The sequence below is a fragment of the Haliaeetus albicilla genome, chromosome 14 (assembly GCF_947461875.1).
Source record: "Haliaeetus albicilla chromosome 14, bHalAlb1.1, whole genome shotgun sequence".
Lineage (NCBI taxonomy): Eukaryota > Metazoa > Chordata > Aves > Accipitriformes > Accipitridae > Haliaeetus > Haliaeetus albicilla.
Genome location: NC_091496.1, coordinates 4,257,726 through 4,274,958, shown reverse-complemented (window position 1 = coordinate 4,274,958; position 17,233 = coordinate 4,257,726). Strand labels below are relative to the sequence as shown.

The following is a 17,233-nucleotide window of genomic DNA, read 5'->3' as shown; positions in this document are numbered from 1 at the left end:
AGGTGTTATGGCATCTTCAGATTGGATTTGGACAGCATACCTCCTGCAAGGATGCTATGGGTACTAAGACATTACTAGCAGTGGAAATTTCAGTGGGAAGCAACTTCTGTTTATATGTAAGGTGACCCTATGATCCAGCACTGAAGAAAATAATTTCTATTGTAAACTACTCAGGAACTAAATTATATAGCATACATTGATCTTTTATACCCATTGAATGCATTCCATAAAATCAGTTATACATAAATCTGCAGAAAAGGTTCAGAAGCAGAGCAGAGAATGAAATTATCCAACCAGTGTATCACAGAAATGGTCAAAGCTTGCTGTATATCTGATCTCTGAGCCTCATTGTCTGGTACCTCAGCTCCTGCTCTCAGGGTGCAGGTGCCAAAAGCAAGCAAACAAAAACCTGCTAGCAAATTTACATAAACACAGACTCTGCGTAAGCACAGGGTTAGGGAGCTTAGTGATTAGATGTAGGTTATTTGCTTCCTTCTCCTTGTTTTATTTATTTACAGACCTCAAGAGAGCTGGGATGTTCTTCCTATGCTTATATAGTTGTATTTCTTCTTTCCACCTTCCTCTCTCCCTTTATCCTTTGCTGTTGTCATTGGCTCTGTTGGTCAGAATGTATTTGTAGGATAAACCTTACAGACTCAGCAATCCTTGGGCTCTTTGCTTTCCTTGTCCCTGGATGAATCACAGAATCACTGAATTGTTGAGGTTGGGAGGGACCTCTGAAGATCCTCTAGTCCAGACCCCTGCTCAAGCAGAGTCAACTAGATCAGGTTGTCCAGGACTGTGTCCAGTTGGGTTTTGAGTATCTCCAGCAATGGAGACTCCACAACCTCTCTGGGCAACCTGAGCCACCCTTGTCCCACACCCTTCCTAAGGAGGTGAGGGACAAGTCAGCAGCAGACTATCAGTGATACCTAACGAGGAGAGGAAGGAACTATGATCTCTATATGGGCATGAAGCAAAAAGCAAAAAAAGGCAAAGCCCTTCTAGTCTCAGTGAGAAGATCTTTTTTCCTTGCCCAGGGGCTGTAGCCCAGCCTGCCGGTCCTTAGACTTCTTCCTAAGAGCTCCCTCCAAGGGTGGGCAGGGGAGGAAACCAGCTGGAGGCTCTGCTGACCTCTTTCTCCCTTTTATCGGAGGAGGAGGTGCTCTGAGAGACAGAGCTGGAAAACCACTAGAGAAGGAAGCAGGATGGGTGCTGCACAGGACATAAGGCGAAAGGTCCCGAGCCTTTTTACACGCGGGATGTGAAGTGGGGCTTATTCCCGGGGACAGTCTCTGTGAAACAGAGAAACCTGGTCCCTTCCATAGAGCTGGGTCAACACATCCTCCAGCTCCCCCAGAGTGAGGAGCTGGACCTCGTTCTTGTCGTTCTCGGCAATGACCGCCCAAGCCTTCCTGCGGTGGGTGTCCACCTCGCAGCAGGCGCTCGACCAGATGTGGCTGGGTTTATTAACCCTCCCCTTGGCAATGTAGTTGTTCCCAGGCACGGCACCCACGACCACGTAGGTAGTGTTACAGCCCTGGGTCCTCCTGGTCATTGTTTGCTGCTCGTAGTTTTTCCAGGCACCTCCGTTGAGTTTCTCGTTCTGGGGCACTATGTTGGTGAGGGTGAAGGTAGCCGTCCTGCTGCTGGAGTCAGGGTGGTGGCTGCTGGGGTTCAAATGGCCACGGTTCAAACCTGTCAGGTTCTTATAGTCTTTGAGGATAGCCTGGCTCTTGCTGAGTTGGTCTAAGCTGACGCTGAAATAATTTAAGAGGGTCCACTCTCTTTCCATAGTTTTGGGATAAGTTGGACTCATCAGCTTGATAGGTAAAGAGGAAAAGGTGTTAGTGTTGGGGATGGGAGAAATGGAGCAGGTTTCTCTGAAGCAGAAGTCTCTGAGTGCTGAGCACCTTTTTTTTTGTCATCTCAGTGTATGAAAATGCATGAATCAGAAAGAAATCATAAAGCTGCCCCTCCCTGATGAACACAAGAGATGGGGGGAAAAAAAAAAAAAAAGAAAGCTCAGAATTTGACTGCCCTCAATTTGACTTGTGACCTTTGAAATCCAGCCTGCAGCGGGAGTGTGGGTAGATGCATGAGACAATGAGCATTTTCCACTCCCAGGTTTGAAAGGTGACTTTGGCAAGACATCTTCCCTGCCGTATCTGGTTCCCTTTCCTCCCCTCTCCATATCTGCCCAGGGCTCACCCCAGTTCTTCGCACTCCCATTAATCACATCCAACCTTTATCACCTCCATCTAATCACGCCATCATCAGCCCTGGCCTTTGCTCCCTTCAGACCCATTTCCACCAGAGTTCTCTCAGTCTCTATGGAAGGTTTTCATGCCTTTTTTAATCCAATCTGTCAACACCCTAGTGTTTTACAAGCTTAGGCAAAACAAGCACACAGACATCCTCTTTGAAGGTCTTAGGGAGTCCTTGAAGGTGGACAGGTTAGGAAGAGGATGAGTAGAAGAGCCGTGGAGCCCACAGGACTCCCAGGAGAAGATGAGAAGGACTCAACCCCTTCTCCTCTTCTCCTGCTTTGCCCCTCACTTGGGAAGAAGTATGTGTGGCTGCTGCAGGTGTATCACACTCCTGAAACACCGGTGTTTGCCTTCTCTAATCCCATACGCAGGCAGATGTGTTGGGAAACCAGTCCTAGAGGTGAGGTTTCCCTGGGAGGGCTATAGTTCGTTGCGAAGGTGAAGCTTTTTGCTCAGTAAGCAAAAATACCTCAATCCAAGTGGGATCTGCTACTGCAGTCCTAATAATACATCTCAGAGCTGATCTGTGCCAGGGAGCACAGATGTGTTCCTTCTGCAGCATCACTGAACGTAAGTTAGAAATGATCAGCCTCTTAAAGGAGCTCATCATCCCCCAAGAGACCAGGGGAACCTAAATACTGCAAAAAGACATCTGAAGAAAGTTAACAAAATCACAGATTTTACAGATGGCCTGGGGCTATGGTCCCAGAGGAAAAGAGAAAAGTTTTTATCCTCTCTAAATGTGGAGGCTGCAGTGGTGCAACACCAGATTAATTGCTTGAGTTCCTATGAGTAACAAGTGTGAATGCTTTCTTTCATAACTATAACACCTTTCTGTTCATATTTACGGAAACATATTTAGCCGTCCTCTGGAACAGGGCATATGGCTTTCTTCTGTGGCTCATTTTCACCTAAATTCCCTACTGCTACTGTGCCCCCAGCAATGACCTGAATTTCCTCTTCTTCTGTTCCATAATTTGCTTGGTCTTTTTTACCGAAGGTCTGAAGTTTGTCAGAAGGATGTTTGGGAGGGCTCTGTAGTTTGCAGAGATCTGTGTGTCTGGTGGGTCCTTCTGAACCCTGAGGCAATGGTGGTAAGGGGCAACTGCAGGTGGATGGAGATCATGCACTTCTGACTGGTACTGATCCAACTCACTTTTCACTGTCTGAACACTCAATAAATTCACCCAGTGTTAACCTAACTCTCTCATCTCGGAGTGCCTCTGCCTAGAATTTTTCACTGTGTCATCCCACCCAATTCTTGACTTTCTCCGCACTTCTCTCACACCGCTTACAAAGCCAAATTGACTCTTAACTGGGAGCAAATAAGCTATGCCAGGAATGCAAAACAGCTCAGGGCGAAGTGGAGCTCAGGGCCCGGCACAGTCGGTCCCTCAAATTTAGCTGCTGTTGGACGTCTTTTCCCCATTGTTTGTTCCCCCACCACAGCATGGGACAGGGAGGGGGGGCATGTGACTTAATTTAAAGTAAATTAATGCAATGTAATGTAATATAATTTGACTTAATGTTCCTGTAAGGTCAATGAGGAAAAATGGGCACTTTCAGGATATGACTCATCTCACCCTCCTGCTGATGTCTCAGACGCATCAGAGGAATCGTGTGGTGAAGGTGTTTGAAGTTAGATGAGATGAATCCCATCCAGTGGGTCCATTTGCATGTGTGTGGGGGTGGGAGAAGAAAGAAATATTTGGTTAAATGCTGCAGTTCATCTTTTAATGACTAGAGGGTGACGTGCTGTAAGAGAGGACACTCACCTGGGGTTCAACCAGCCATGTTTTAGGTCTCGTGCCAGGTCCAGGCTGGTAGAGGTAAGCAGAGTATACAGGAATACGCCTGTTCCTGTCATACAAGGTGGCAAAATAATACTGGTTCTTGTAATTCTGGCAGATCCAGGCTGGGTTCTCGGGCTGCAGGGCTTCATTTGGGGGGGTTTCCCGGAAGAAAAACTGAGGGCATGAACTTTCAAAGGATGTCACCACCTCGCTGCCTGCCAGCCAGAGGCAGCTCGCCAAGACCTGCAGCAGCAGCAGCAACAGCATCGCGGGAAGGATTTCGAGCGAAGGGCTCTTGTTCACCTGGAGGGCAAAGGCAGAGGTATACTCAACTTGGAGAAAAGCTCACCACAGCCTGGAGTCATTTTTGTGCTTGTGGGACATGGCTGGCGGAGGAGGGGACTATGAGAGACCAAGGAGGGGCAACTTCTGTACTGCTGGAGATGGAAAAATCAACAGGGGAATAAGGGTGAAACCTAAAACAGGTTTTAGGTGCCTAGAGGAGGCAGCAGTGGGAGAATTTAACCCGTCCAAGGAGGGATCCAAACCCACCCCACATCTAATCAGCTCACACAGCGAAGCTTTCTTGGAACTGAGGCACGGTGTTGTGTTGGGACAAGGCCACCTTTTCCAAAATACCCGTGTTGGCCAAGAGCTCAGCTTTTGTGTTGGCACTGGAGAAAAAAGCCTGAAGCAAGCCAGGGGCTGGAAGCCCCTGTTTCAGAATACCATCTTGCTCCTTTCTGCTCTGAGGACCTTCCCACAGCAGAGGACCTGCAGCTGGTCACATACTCTGCTCAGCCACCTACAATGCTGAGCTGGGCTTTAGTCTTGCAGGGGATTTGGAAGGGAATTAACAGTGATACTGCGCTTCCTACATGTCTCTGGCCCCATCCAAGTTCACAGAGATATGCAGCTCTTCTGTAACTCCTCTGTGCTCACAGCAGGATCAATCTCTCGTAAAGTTAGGTCAGATCTTTAACCCAAAGTGGTCCAGCTTGGGGTCCTGGCTCTCGGCTGACATTGGGAAATGTGTGTCCTGCTGCTCAGCTTGCATTTTCAGGTTGTCCAACCCCAGACAGTGAACTTACAGACGAGAAGGGGCCGAGGAGATGGTAGCAGCAAGCACGAGGGATAACGCCTCTATCTCATTGGCACCCTGGCTGCTGCTCTAGCAATGCAGATATTGAGGGGCATCTCTTCCCACAGTTGCACAGGATTCCTGCTGGTCCACATCTTTAGCTTTGCTGATTGTTTTTCCTGTACAGTAAAAGGCGCTGGTGCAGGATTTTCTATTTCTTGAACAGAAATAGGTCCTGTTTTGTCTTTCTCAGGTGTTGACATGATTTTCAGCAGTCAGCTCTTTTTGGAGAAAACTGCTGAAAAATTCCCTGTGATGCTGGCAGCAATGCAGGGTGCTTTACCTTCTTTCAGATGCACCACAGGCTTTGAGATAGCAGTGATATTTCCATTTTCGTTGCTAGACATTCGACAGAGTGGTTTTAAAATAATCATCATTTTAAATAAGGCAGGAAGGACAAGCAGCTAAAAGGATTCATGGGAGAGAAAGCTGCCATGGCCTCTAAAACACAAAGCTCACCTTTGGCTGGGGAAGTGTCTCAGCTGAGGGCTACTGAAGGCTTGAAAAGTCACCTTGCACATTTGCTCTTTCCTTATTCTTTTCCCTGACCCTCATCTATTAATTTCCATTGGATCCAGGTTATTGAGCTAAATATACCCTTGCTCTGACCCAAGATATCTGGTCCTTTATCTCTTTACTAGCACTGGATCAGGAACATGTTGACCAGTAAGCTGAAAACTGAGAAAAGCGAACCACAAGAAGTGGCTTATTACAGTACCCTGCAGAGCATGACCGTATCTGCCCCAGCCCAGGCAGAAAAGCTACTGAAAAGTCCTTTCGCACCACCCCCTCCACGAGCTTAAAATATATCTAACTAACTTAATATCAGATATATAGAAACCAACCTACCGTGTGAAAGAGCGGCACATAAATATTTTTATTCACAGGACTCTGCTCGCAGCCCCAAAGTGGTAGAGGACTTTCAGATGCCTCTACTACAGTCTGAAACTGGCTGTGACCTTAGGGTGGTTTATATATAATCTGCAGGAAGGCAGAGTTGTTAGATTTCTCAAACAGGGTTTAGAGTAAGTTTGTCTGGGGTGGAGCCAGGACCTGTGTTTTTCCAGAGGTTTTTTGCAAGGTCATGGGTGGGTTATGGTACTCAATAAGCTCCCCCCTCCCATTCAACAGTTTGCTGTGAATTTTCCAGGTGACTTGGCAACTGAAACTTAATTATGCAAGGTGTTTTATAGCATTTCTGATAACCTTGAAGCAAGTCTTTCCTACAGCTGTGAGCCAAACTCTGTCAGTGGGCCAAAATAAGACCTTGAATCTACCCTTTCCCAACCTTGCACATGAAAGAGGGTACAAACCCAACTCCATCTGCTTGGTGCATGCTGTAATCAACTGGCAGTAATTCATATGATAAGTGATGTTGCCAGATCAGGTGTAAAGGAGTGGCCGGCTGCATTAGCCACCCTCAAATCAGGAGGGGAGTCTGCACCCAGCAACTTCAAGGCATCTTGTACAACTTTGTCAGACTCCTGTGCTGCAGGCAGGGGCATTCAGATACAACCCAATGCCTGCTGTTTGCTCTTAGCTAACCAAGACCTTGCTGGAGCCCAGGCAATAATCCATCCTCAAAGAGATGACCAAGACGTGCAGGAGATACTGCAAACATCAAGATGAATAATTAAAAAAACCAAGACAGGATCTGTTTTCCTACAATCGGACATCTCAGTTCAACATCAGGCATCTCCTTGTGCATCCATTCCCAAGGCTTCCCATGCTGATCATTTCCCCGAAGCATCTTTGGCCAGGTTCAACATTTGGCTGGGGCAGCAGGAACACTGCCACCACTTCAGAGTGTCCCACCAGGTTTTGGTGACTTTTCCAGATGGGATGACACATTGCCAGAGCTGCTGAGGGCTTCAGATCTAGTGGGATCTGGTGGACCAGTTTCTGGGAGTGCCAGTTCATAGTGGGGTAGTTTATTCCCTTTGGGAATAGCATTCCTTCTTTGAGGTTTTGATCTCAGCATCACCAGAAGTGAATTTTGTCCTGGAGCCCACCTGATTTTTTTTTTTTTTTCCAAAGACCAGGGATTAGTTCGTGTAGTGACAATTTCCAAGCTTCTTCCAGTCTCTTCTGCCTCTAAGTGTCTCTCTCGTATTCTCCAGATCTTTACTGTTCTATGTTTGAATTTCTTTTCTAAGTCATTCCTTCTGTCCTTGCCCTCCTTAACATAAAATGTTAAATAGCTGCAAAATACAGTGCATGCATAAACTCTCATTTTTCTCCTTGGCGGGGTATGCTAGAGCTCAGCAACTGCAGCCCACCCTTTGTCTGATGTATTTATTCCGAAGCTAAGGAAACACTTTAAATATTGCAGTCACTGGTGAGAGCTTACCTTGAAGCAGAGTCTCAGAACAAGCAGCTGAACCGTTGCTTCACTCTTCTCTCTGGAGAAACAGTTGTCTGACCCCTCCAGAGTCCCACTGCAATATATACCCGGTCATATATATGTGCCCCTTTTCATAAAAAGGGAAACTCACAGAAAAGAGAGGATTTCCATTGTTACTCAGGGCAGATTTGTTCATGCCTGCCCAGAAACGGGGTGACAATTTCTATTTTCTCTTATTTCCTCTGGTTTTCTCCCAAGTTTGCTGACTTGCAGCATCACATGTCAGAAGCAGATAACTGGGTCTGGTGATTTCCATTTCCTCATTCCATGGGGCACTGCCACTGCTGCTGCAGCGCCTACACGCTCTTCTGTTCCCTGCAGACTGTCTCTGGTGGCATTAGACCGACTGGCCTGTCTCTGAGTACACACAGATGTTCATCGTCTGCTCTTCTGCAGCCCCTCAGAATATAATATGGTCAGGCTATGTATTTTCCCTTGCCTGATTGCAAAGGCTTTGTAACAGCACTTATTAATGCCATCCTACAGATCCTGGGGGCACACCTTGGTCTCTGCTTGCTGCTGTACAGCCACTGCTGAGCCAGTGTTCACACAGGATCCCAATCCACTCGGAAAGGAGGCTTGGTGAAGACAGGGTTTCTCCCCTTAGGAATAGATAAAAGGGATTTTGGGGGATAGATACTGAGATCAAGGTTTGGTAGGCTGCGCTCTCTTGACCTCAGAGGGAATGAGAAGGGTTGGTTCCTATGGTCTCGCTAAGGACAGCTGGAAGAAAGATGCTGTTTTCCTACATTATTAGTGGGGTGGAAATGGGACTAAAGATTGTTAATGATTATGACCAAGAATCATCAGAAATTGGTATGACAAAAGTCAGGCACTCTAAGAAGGGTCCCTTGTCCTGAGCCGCACATTGGAGCTGAGTTTAAAGGGGTTTGGCAATATTTTGTACAAATGTTGATTAAAAGCTGCAGGGAGCATATCACTATTTTATCTAGAATTTTTCATTTTTATACAGATGCCTAGTCCCCGGGCCACACGCTGCATGTCTTACCCTACATATCTCTGAACCCCAGGGGTTCAGTTTCCCTGATCTGGCAAATGCTCCCTCCTGTAGCCCAGTAAAAGCATCAATGGGAAGCAGTTTCTCGCACTGGATTTCACTCCCTGAGCTCTGCCCTTGCCCTCTAGGTCTGATCCTGCCACATTTTGTCAGTGCAAGAGCTCGGCCATTGAAAGCATGTCTCAAGGTATTGGAGCAAAGGGATTCTGCGACTCTACCTTAAAACAGCATTTGACGGACATTTCTGAAGAAGAATAGCAAGGTGCTGAACTTGATGTCCAGGTAATCCTTGTTGGTCCTCTGCTTCTAACACAGTAAAGTATCAGGTCATGGTTGGAGTGCTGCCACTCACAAAAAGTCATTATATACAGAGAAAGGAAAAGGACAGGCAGTCAACACTGAGCTGCTGCTTTCTTCAAAAAGGACTTGAAATAACCACAGTGAAAGAATAAGCAGCCAAAGCAGATACCAGCTTAGGTAATACAATCAATACCTAGCTGTGATATCAAAAATGCAATGGAAACATAGTGCAAGTGGTCAAAAGGCCTGATGGTGAAATCCCACGCAGAGCAATTTGCAGCAAGTCTTGGATAACAAACACTTTTTCCATGTAACTGGCATCAACGAAAGCTAACCTGGGTTAACTCCTACAGTGGACCAGAGAAACTGTTTAAAAACCTTATGTGGGCACTCTTCTTTTGGAAGTGGAAGAAAATGTGTCCAGTTTAGTTGTGAGCAAATGAGCAGTGGGAATGAAACCAAACTTTTCCACTTGGCCACAGTTTTAATTAATCTGGGCAAACTTTCCTGAAGGTATCAAAAAAATGTACTATATCTAAAATCTAGATAACAGTCCAAGAATACTGTAACAACGAGTTGATTGTTACAACCAGAAATAACCAGAAGAAGCCACGAATGTCTCATCCTACTCCTGAGGCCTATGAGGTCGTGCTTTTGCATTTCACTGATTTTTTATAAAGATTATGCTCTAATGCTTAATAATTGGCACTATTCTGCCTTTCATGTCAGTGTAGGCAGTGCCTACGTGTTGTCCAGAGCTGTGCACTTTCTGGATGGAGAGGTGATGTCAGTGAAGTTGGATGAGCTCTCCTGCAGGCCAGCTCCCATGTGGTCTGTCCTGTAAGATAAACCTCCATTTCTTCAACTTGTAAAGTCAGAGATGGAAAAATCCTATTGGATCCTCTAGCTTTCTCCCAGTTGGGAGCCCAGAGATTCATAGATGAAGTACTTCCAATAATTTTTCCATGTCATGGTTGAAAAGAAACAGGACTTGCAGCACTTTTCTAGGGAAAGTGTATCGATGTTCAGATCTGTCTTCTCCATGAAGATTTCTCCTGATATCTACTGTAGTTTTCTTTCTCTCAGATGCTAAAGAGAGCAGTCCAACCTCCTGCTCAAAGCAGGGCAAGCGATAAGGTAACTGTCCAAATGCAGGGAAATGCAAATACCTCTTGTGACTGCAGTGCAGGACAAAGGGCATTTTGAACCAGCGGTGTCAGAGGAGGGCACTATTTCCACTGCAGAAAAAGAGGTGCCACAAAAGCCTTCTCTTGATTCTTCTGTCCTCATGGAAGAAGAAAATGAATAGGTAAAAAGATGCTAAGCAGGTTGAGCAGGTCAGGTCTTCAGGAAGGAGTAAATCAAAGCAGCAGAAGCCAAATGGGCATGAGAAAACAGAATGTAGGGAAGAGAAACGTCGCTTGGACATGTGAATCGAGGAGATGTATGCTGTTTGGGACTGTTCTCCTTAGAGGGCAGCAAAGATCCTGGTATCCTATGGCCACAGACAGGAACTGAAGACGTCCGGATGCTGGATGTGCGACCTTCATTGACCTGTGTGTCACCTCTGTTTTGGGGAGGTACTTACTAATGTGAGTGAGGGCAGACTGGGGGAGCAGACACCCCAGGGCCAGCGCACTCTTTTGCAACAACCAGGATGCTGAGACAAGAACATCTCACCTGACTGCCACGCCAGGTATGTTCACACTTGCCAGGTGTTTGAACGAGTGTCAGTTTCAAATGAGGGTTGAAAAACTGTCCCAGACCAGACTAAAGATTTGAGGTGCCCAGCAGAGGCAGCAGCTGCTTCTTCTGTCCCTCCCCAGTGTCCCAGAAATGGTCTCAAAGCAGCTCTGCCGTGCAGTTCTCCATTAAGGAACACGTCCCATCTCCCATGCAAACAACGCAACCCTTGTCCACGGCCATGTAAAAAGTATCACATTTATGGAGAAAATTCAGGAAAAAGGTAAGGATGTAAAAGATTTACTAGATTGCCTAATCCCTCCAAGGACAATGGGTACATATTATTAGTTTTAAACTATTTACCTTGAGCTATTCTATGCAACATGCTAAATGCTGACTTATGGCAGCCCTTGCATTTTGGAGACAAATGTGTTCAATCCATCCTTTCCCCATAAGGAACAAGCAGTGGTATTAATATATTACAGTTCAGCTGAAAAAGCCGGCATGTGATTTGGGTAACTTAGCTATATTAACTGAGTGCCACGGTCCCTGTGCATGCAGAGCAGGTAACGCTCAGGTGACAGTAGGGTCTCCTCTTGTCACTGATGAAGCATCACCCTGCTACAAATACTCACCAGCCGAGAGCTGTCGGGTTGCCTGTGGTTACTTTCACTCTTTCAGTTTTGTTCAGCTTTGGAGACCAAAAATCAGTCCGTTATTTTCACTTTCTGATTCTCATGCAGCAGCACGGAGTCCGCTGGGGAGGATTAGGCAATAACCGAAACCCCTCATCACAGATGCTCGCCAGTACTTCTGTGGGTTGGGTGTTGATGGATGAAGAGATGGCAGCAAGGAAAAAGCAGGCTATTTGCCTGGGAGCAGAGATAAAATGTGGACAGCAAGAGCAGTGATGTAATGTTGATGTAGAAGGAAAATAAGAGTGCTGTTTTGTACCTGTGACACACGGAAATCTTAAAATAATCTTATATAAAAATATTATAAAGGAAGAAATAGTAAGAGATGCCCATCCCCCAAATCTCTCTATATGGGATTCATTCATCCTAACTCGGGCATTTGAAAAAGAGATTTCCAAACCTGCCCTTTATAGTCAGTGGAGAGAAAAAGGTGTTTCCAGAGATGAGTTCGTGTTAGCCCAAATTAAGCAAATGTAAAATGTAAAACTGTAAAATAGTTCAAATTAAAGTGTTTATTTCTGTGTCGAGTATAAAGGCAGTCAAAGCTGATAGCGCAGTCATAGATGTCTGACTTTCAGATACTTAAAAGCCTCGCACAATAAATCCACCCCCCTGTCTTGCTGACTCTGGTTTTGGGGTATATCTGGAAAAGCATAGCAGGCCAAGTCACACCATCACTGGGGTCACGTCTCCAGGTTTCAAAGCAGCTCTTTCCCACGTACCCAGGAAGAAGGTCGGTTCTTGCACTGTGGTATGAAAATCAGCAGAAAACTTCTGCGTCTTAACACCTTCTGTGGACTAGGAGTGGTTGCAGATGCAGTCTAGGTTATGTCAGACAGATGGGTTTCCCCACAGAAAAAAAATTGTTTGCTCAAAGTTCAAGAAACTCACCCCCATGACTCAGGGTGGGGAGGGCTGGCTTCTTGCTGATTTTATGGTGCTGCACTAAAAAAGGCAAGTGTTGAATCGGTGGGGAAATCCTGGCAGCGAGGTCGGGGCTGGGTGGTCAGGGATGGAGGAGGTGTATGTTCGCGAGAGGAAAAGGAGGGACCACGCACACTCGGATCACTCCTGACTAGATCTTCCTAGTGATGCCTCCTCACATGGCCTGGGTCATGAAAGATTAGCACCAAAGGGGTGGTCTAGACAGATCTGGGATCTGTCCTTTTACATTTTCTAGGGCTCATGAGACCCCCTTCTTCCATTTCTCCAGTTTGCTTCTCCCTCAAAGGGCTCCCTCATTCAACTTAGCAGCATGGTGGCTTCACTGCTGCACCCAAAGCAGTCTGTACTGAAACTAGTTCATGGCGTGGTTTCATACAGACATATTTTTAAGAGGATGAAATACCTTTACTTATTAATACAACCTATTTATTAAGCCTCCTTTGATTTCTCTTCCTGGAAGACATTTGTATATTAGGACCAGGATTTCACCATGCATGTGGACTCCCAAATTCTGTTGTGACTTGGCTGGTTTGAAGCTGCTCTGAGATATGCTACCAAGGTGGTCTGAGGCATGGAGCACACGTCTTCGGAAAATAGGTTGAGGGATTCAGGCTTGTTGAGTCTGGCAAATGGGAGGCTGAAGGGCAGCCCAATAGCTGCCTACAGCTACTTGGAAGGGCAAAGACAACAAAGCCAAGCTCATTGTGGTAAAGCCAGACACTAAAACAAAGGGCAGTAGCCACAGACTGTGGCTTGGGAGGTGTAGGTTGCACAGCAGGATAAAAAAAATGTCTCTAGGTGGGTAGTACAGTGCTGGACAGGTTGATGGGAAATGACAAATGATGAATTGTGAAGGTGACTCAAGGCTTAGCTGGATAAAACCACGGCTAAGCCAGTCTAGAGCTGACAGTGCTTCCACTTCAAGCAGGACGCTGAATTAGAGTCCTCCAGCTGATGTTGCCAACCAACATTTCTATGACCCTATGGTAGATGCACCTCCCATCTCCTCCCCCCACTGCCCTTCCCTGCCCCGACACACTCAGATATTTTCTAGAAAATTACAACAAGGCAGCAGATGGCCAAATTCCCCAGTCCTGAGAGTTGTACATTAAAGTCTTTCTACAGCCCAAAGCCACAAAAAACACACCACGTACCTCAGAGAGCCAAGAGGAGGGCACGTTTCCAGATTCCTGGTTCAGACTCCTCTGGGAGATAGACACCAACCAGATGAGACCCCATCAGCTCATCTGCCCCCGCAAGGAGAGACTGATGATATCCAACAGTTCTTCTGCTAGCCATGCAAAAATCACCCCACCGTGAGAACTGCACTTCAACCACTCGGGAGCCCCAGGTTGGCCCTCTCTGCAATAAACACAGGCTGTGTTACTGCACATTAATTATGCTGAGGGTAATTAGCAGTTACGTCAACATGAAGATTTCCAGTTAGGCTGGTGGCTCACTCTATATGGAAATCAGGTTGTTGATTGTGAGCGGAAATTTGTCAGACCAAATGCCAGAAGCAAAGCCTCATCGCTAATTAGGAAGAGCAGCCCCTTTGCCCAGGGGTCGTGCCTTGGGTTGTCTCTGCCAGATTTGACGTCCCCTGAAGCCCATGGATGTGGCACGGCAGGAAGAGCCAGCTGTCCACGGTGGGCAACCCTGATCTTCACTTCACCTCTGAAGATGTCGTTCAGTGCTCACTCCGTCTGGCCAGAAGAGGGGTGATAATGCTGGATCGCAGGAGGGTGGCAGATCCTGCCGATATACAGGCACCATCTTCTGTTAGGAGACAGGAACTTGTGATTTAAGAGAAAGCCCTCGGTGATGCTGAAGCTGCCAGGAGACACCTTATTCCTGCTAAGTATAATCTTAACTATGTGTTTTGTCATTTTGTATTTTTGTGACTTTCTTGCCATTACTGAAAAATCCAGACTTCTAAGTAAACAGGTCCTTCTTTCATAAATCTTGAGCTTAGTGCTCATGCTCATTGATTCCTGAACATCTTTGCGATAAAAGGATTCAGACATAACACTTAGCTTTTGGGAAGGAGATAACACCACTGGGTATTAAGTGTTAAAATGCCACTTAAGTTGATCTTAGGATCATTCAACAAACTTACTAAGTTTAAGTTAGGATCCATGTTTAAGAGAGCATGAGCAAACAGCCTGCGCTTCCCAACTGCAGGGCGATGGTTTTTCTTAGAGTGGACAAGGAGCATGAGCCAACCACTTAAGTTGAGTGCACAGGGTGGGAGGTCAGCGTGAAACTCTTTGCATTTTGAGTGCCTGAGACATAAGATGTTAATGTTTTCCAAGTGCATTTCAAGGATGTGTATGTTAAAGACTGTGACTAAATCTGAAATCAAGAAAATCTGCTCTCTGCTACCTGCTACTTAAAATTTGCATCTGGAATATAAGCTGAGGACCAGTGGGAACAGGGAAACAGCACTCAGACACAGACGCCTGCTGCTGCATCACCGATGCGTGGGTGAAGAAGGTAGCCAGGACACAAATCATGGCCAGGAACATTTCCAATTAAGCTGTATTCACCAGAAACTGGCCCTTGAAGCCAGACTAACACAGACAAACAATTTCAACAACCCCCTCCTAGCTCAACCCATGAGAATGACTCAGACGCCCAGATTTGCTTCTGGAGCTGTGGTGATAGCTAAGCAGGATTTGCCCTGTTGAAGAGGTAGTTCTCAGCACTCTCCTTAGAATCAATAAAAGATGAATACACATTTTCAGGGCACAGTTCACACCAGGCAGATGAAGTGAATTATACCATAAAAGTGCTTATTTCTCTCTGATGACTGTAAGGGATCCCAGGGTGACAAGCTCTGATTTACACCTCTAAGATTACATGAGATGAGTCCCACTTTATGTTGCTATCTCTATATATATGATGTTTATTTTATATATTTACTTAGCCAAAGCATAACACAAAAATGCAAAAGCTATCCTTTCCCAAAGGCCTTTCCTTATGGACAGACCTTGGATGCAAACAGTCCCTCCTCATTCGTTCTCATGACCCTGGCATGTCAATCCAGAAGGAATTTCAGGGGAGTTTCGTAACCCTCTGGGAGGACCTGCTGCACTCACAGCACCTTTCCTGTGTGGCAGGATGGTCTCTTGAGAGCACAACAGAAAAATAATCAGTGTAGCAAGGAATAGGAGGGAAGGATGCACTTCATGCAATTCGGTCTTAATGTTCTTAGATGTAGTCATTTGATGTAGTTGGAGAAGCCAACAGAGGGTGAGGACCAGAGATATTTTTTTCTTACTTCTTGGCAGGGTTGGCTGAGTTTAGAGTAGTTCTCTGCAGGTTCCTCAAGCCCAAAATAGCTGTTAGCACCAGAAAATCACCTAGTGTGAAGATGAGCTCATGCTAAACTACCTATGGGCTAGATGCAAATTTGGGGTGCTTGAGAAGTGAAGTGAAAAGCTCTTTGTACAGGTGACTTGCTCTGAGTCACAGCTCCTTCTAGACCAAGAGCTAGCTCATGGATGCAATGGAGCAAGTCAAAAGTCAGCTTATGCCTGCTCTAGGCTGACTCTTCCCCCTGTGATGCAGCCTCACCCTGTAACACTCCCCTTTCAGCCCAAATAGAGGACCTCAGAGGGCTGAGCACAACCCAAGAGCACCAGTGACACCTTTGTGGCTTGGTTTTCTGCTGGAGATACCACTTTGTGGAACATGGCCATTGCCAATAGGATGCGTGAGAAAATCCTGAGTTCCGATGCTATGGATGCAGAATTCAATGCTCGTTTTCACTATAAGCATGTGGAGAACAAGTTTACTATAAAAATACACCCGTGTCCATAATAAGCAAGTGGGGAAATTTGAAATGGGTATTTCCAGGAGTATGTCAACAAGATACGGTGAGTCACGAACTGTGGTAAGCTAAACTCAGCATTTCCTTTGTTTTCTGGGTTTCTGCACTGACATGGTTTTTAAAGTGTTGTAGATGGGCAGCACCCATCTTTCCAAGTAGGAGAGAGAGGAATGGGAACACAGAGGGCTGACAGGTCTGCAGGTCTAACTTGAGAAGGGTGAGAAAATGAGCCATAACAATGGGCAAATTCTTCAGTGATGAACAAAGATTTTCCTGAAAGAGAGGCAGACATGAACCCAGCAGGGAAATGCAGAAACCTGCATGCAGCCACTTAGACCTCACCTCAGCTGGCTCTTTGATGCCTTTCCCAAGATGAAGGCGCTTCCCTAGAACACGAAATTCACAGCAAGGACCGACTGCCAGGACCCATCTCTCAGCAGGGGATATTTGCCAGGGCAGAGAAGGTAGCTGATGTGGTTACAGAAGCATTGGATGGCAAGCAGCCTTGTGTCTAGGCAAGCTGCAACAGCAGTTGACCTGCAGTCCACCATATGGGTCTAACCAGAGACTGTTTCACTCTTGAAAAGCAAAAGCAGAAGTATCTGCTGACACCAGCAAGGAAACCAGGCCAGCAAAACTGTTTTATAGGAGATGCATTTGAAATCCAGACTGGCTCAAAAGAGGCAGATCCCATTAGTAATAAATCTTTGGAGGTTTTTTTTTTAAGGTGTTTCTGCACGTTTAATCTTCGGGGTTGGACCACGCCTGGTTGCCCTCAATGGATCTCTAGGTTGCCTTTGTAGAAAAAGTCAGATTCACCAGTTCTGAGTATTGACTGTTGTGCCTAGGCAAAGCAAGAGCAAATGCCACCCGTGGCACTTGGGAGTGGGGAACCCTAAACCACAAACACACCAACTTCATGGTGGAGGTACTGGATGCAAAGTGCTGGGCTGACTCAAACTGTCCAACATCAACCCTTGGAGACACCCTAAAACTCGGGATGGAGTCAACCTTGAGCAGCCTGATCTAGCATTGATGTTAGATCTGCTGCAAGCAAAAGTTTGGACTCTCCAGAGCTCCCTTCCAACCTCAGCCTTTCCAGAATGATCTTTTTGTTCTTGCCTGGGCTTCACAAGACGTGAAGCGTAG

At 46.2% G+C, this 17,233-nt stretch overlaps 1 protein-coding gene across 2 annotated transcripts; it reads right to left on the bottom strand.

Moving 5' to 3' along the window:
- Positions 1 to 182: 182 nt before the first annotated feature.
- On the bottom strand, positions 183 to 7,786 carry LOC104315768 (endonuclease domain-containing 1 protein). Of its 2 annotated transcripts, none has more exons than XM_069801548.1 (3): positions 7,555 to 7,786; positions 4,046 to 4,366; positions 183 to 1,822 (listed from the first exon to the last, which is right to left on the bottom strand). In XM_069801548.1, the coding sequence occupies exons 2-3, from the start codon at positions 4,328 to 4,330 to the stop codon at positions 1,277 to 1,279; spliced, it is 831 nt and encodes a 276-aa protein (XP_069657649.1). In that variant the 5' UTR covers positions 4,331 to 4,366; positions 7,555 to 7,786; the 3' UTR covers positions 183 to 1,276. The 2 variants fall into 2 exon arrangements, with proteins under 2 accessions (XP_069657649.1, XP_009914190.2); XM_009915888.2 differs by lacking the exon at positions 7,555 to 7,786 and adding an exon at positions 6,054 to 6,396.
- Between the last annotated feature and the right edge of the window lie 9,447 nt (positions 7,787 to 17,233).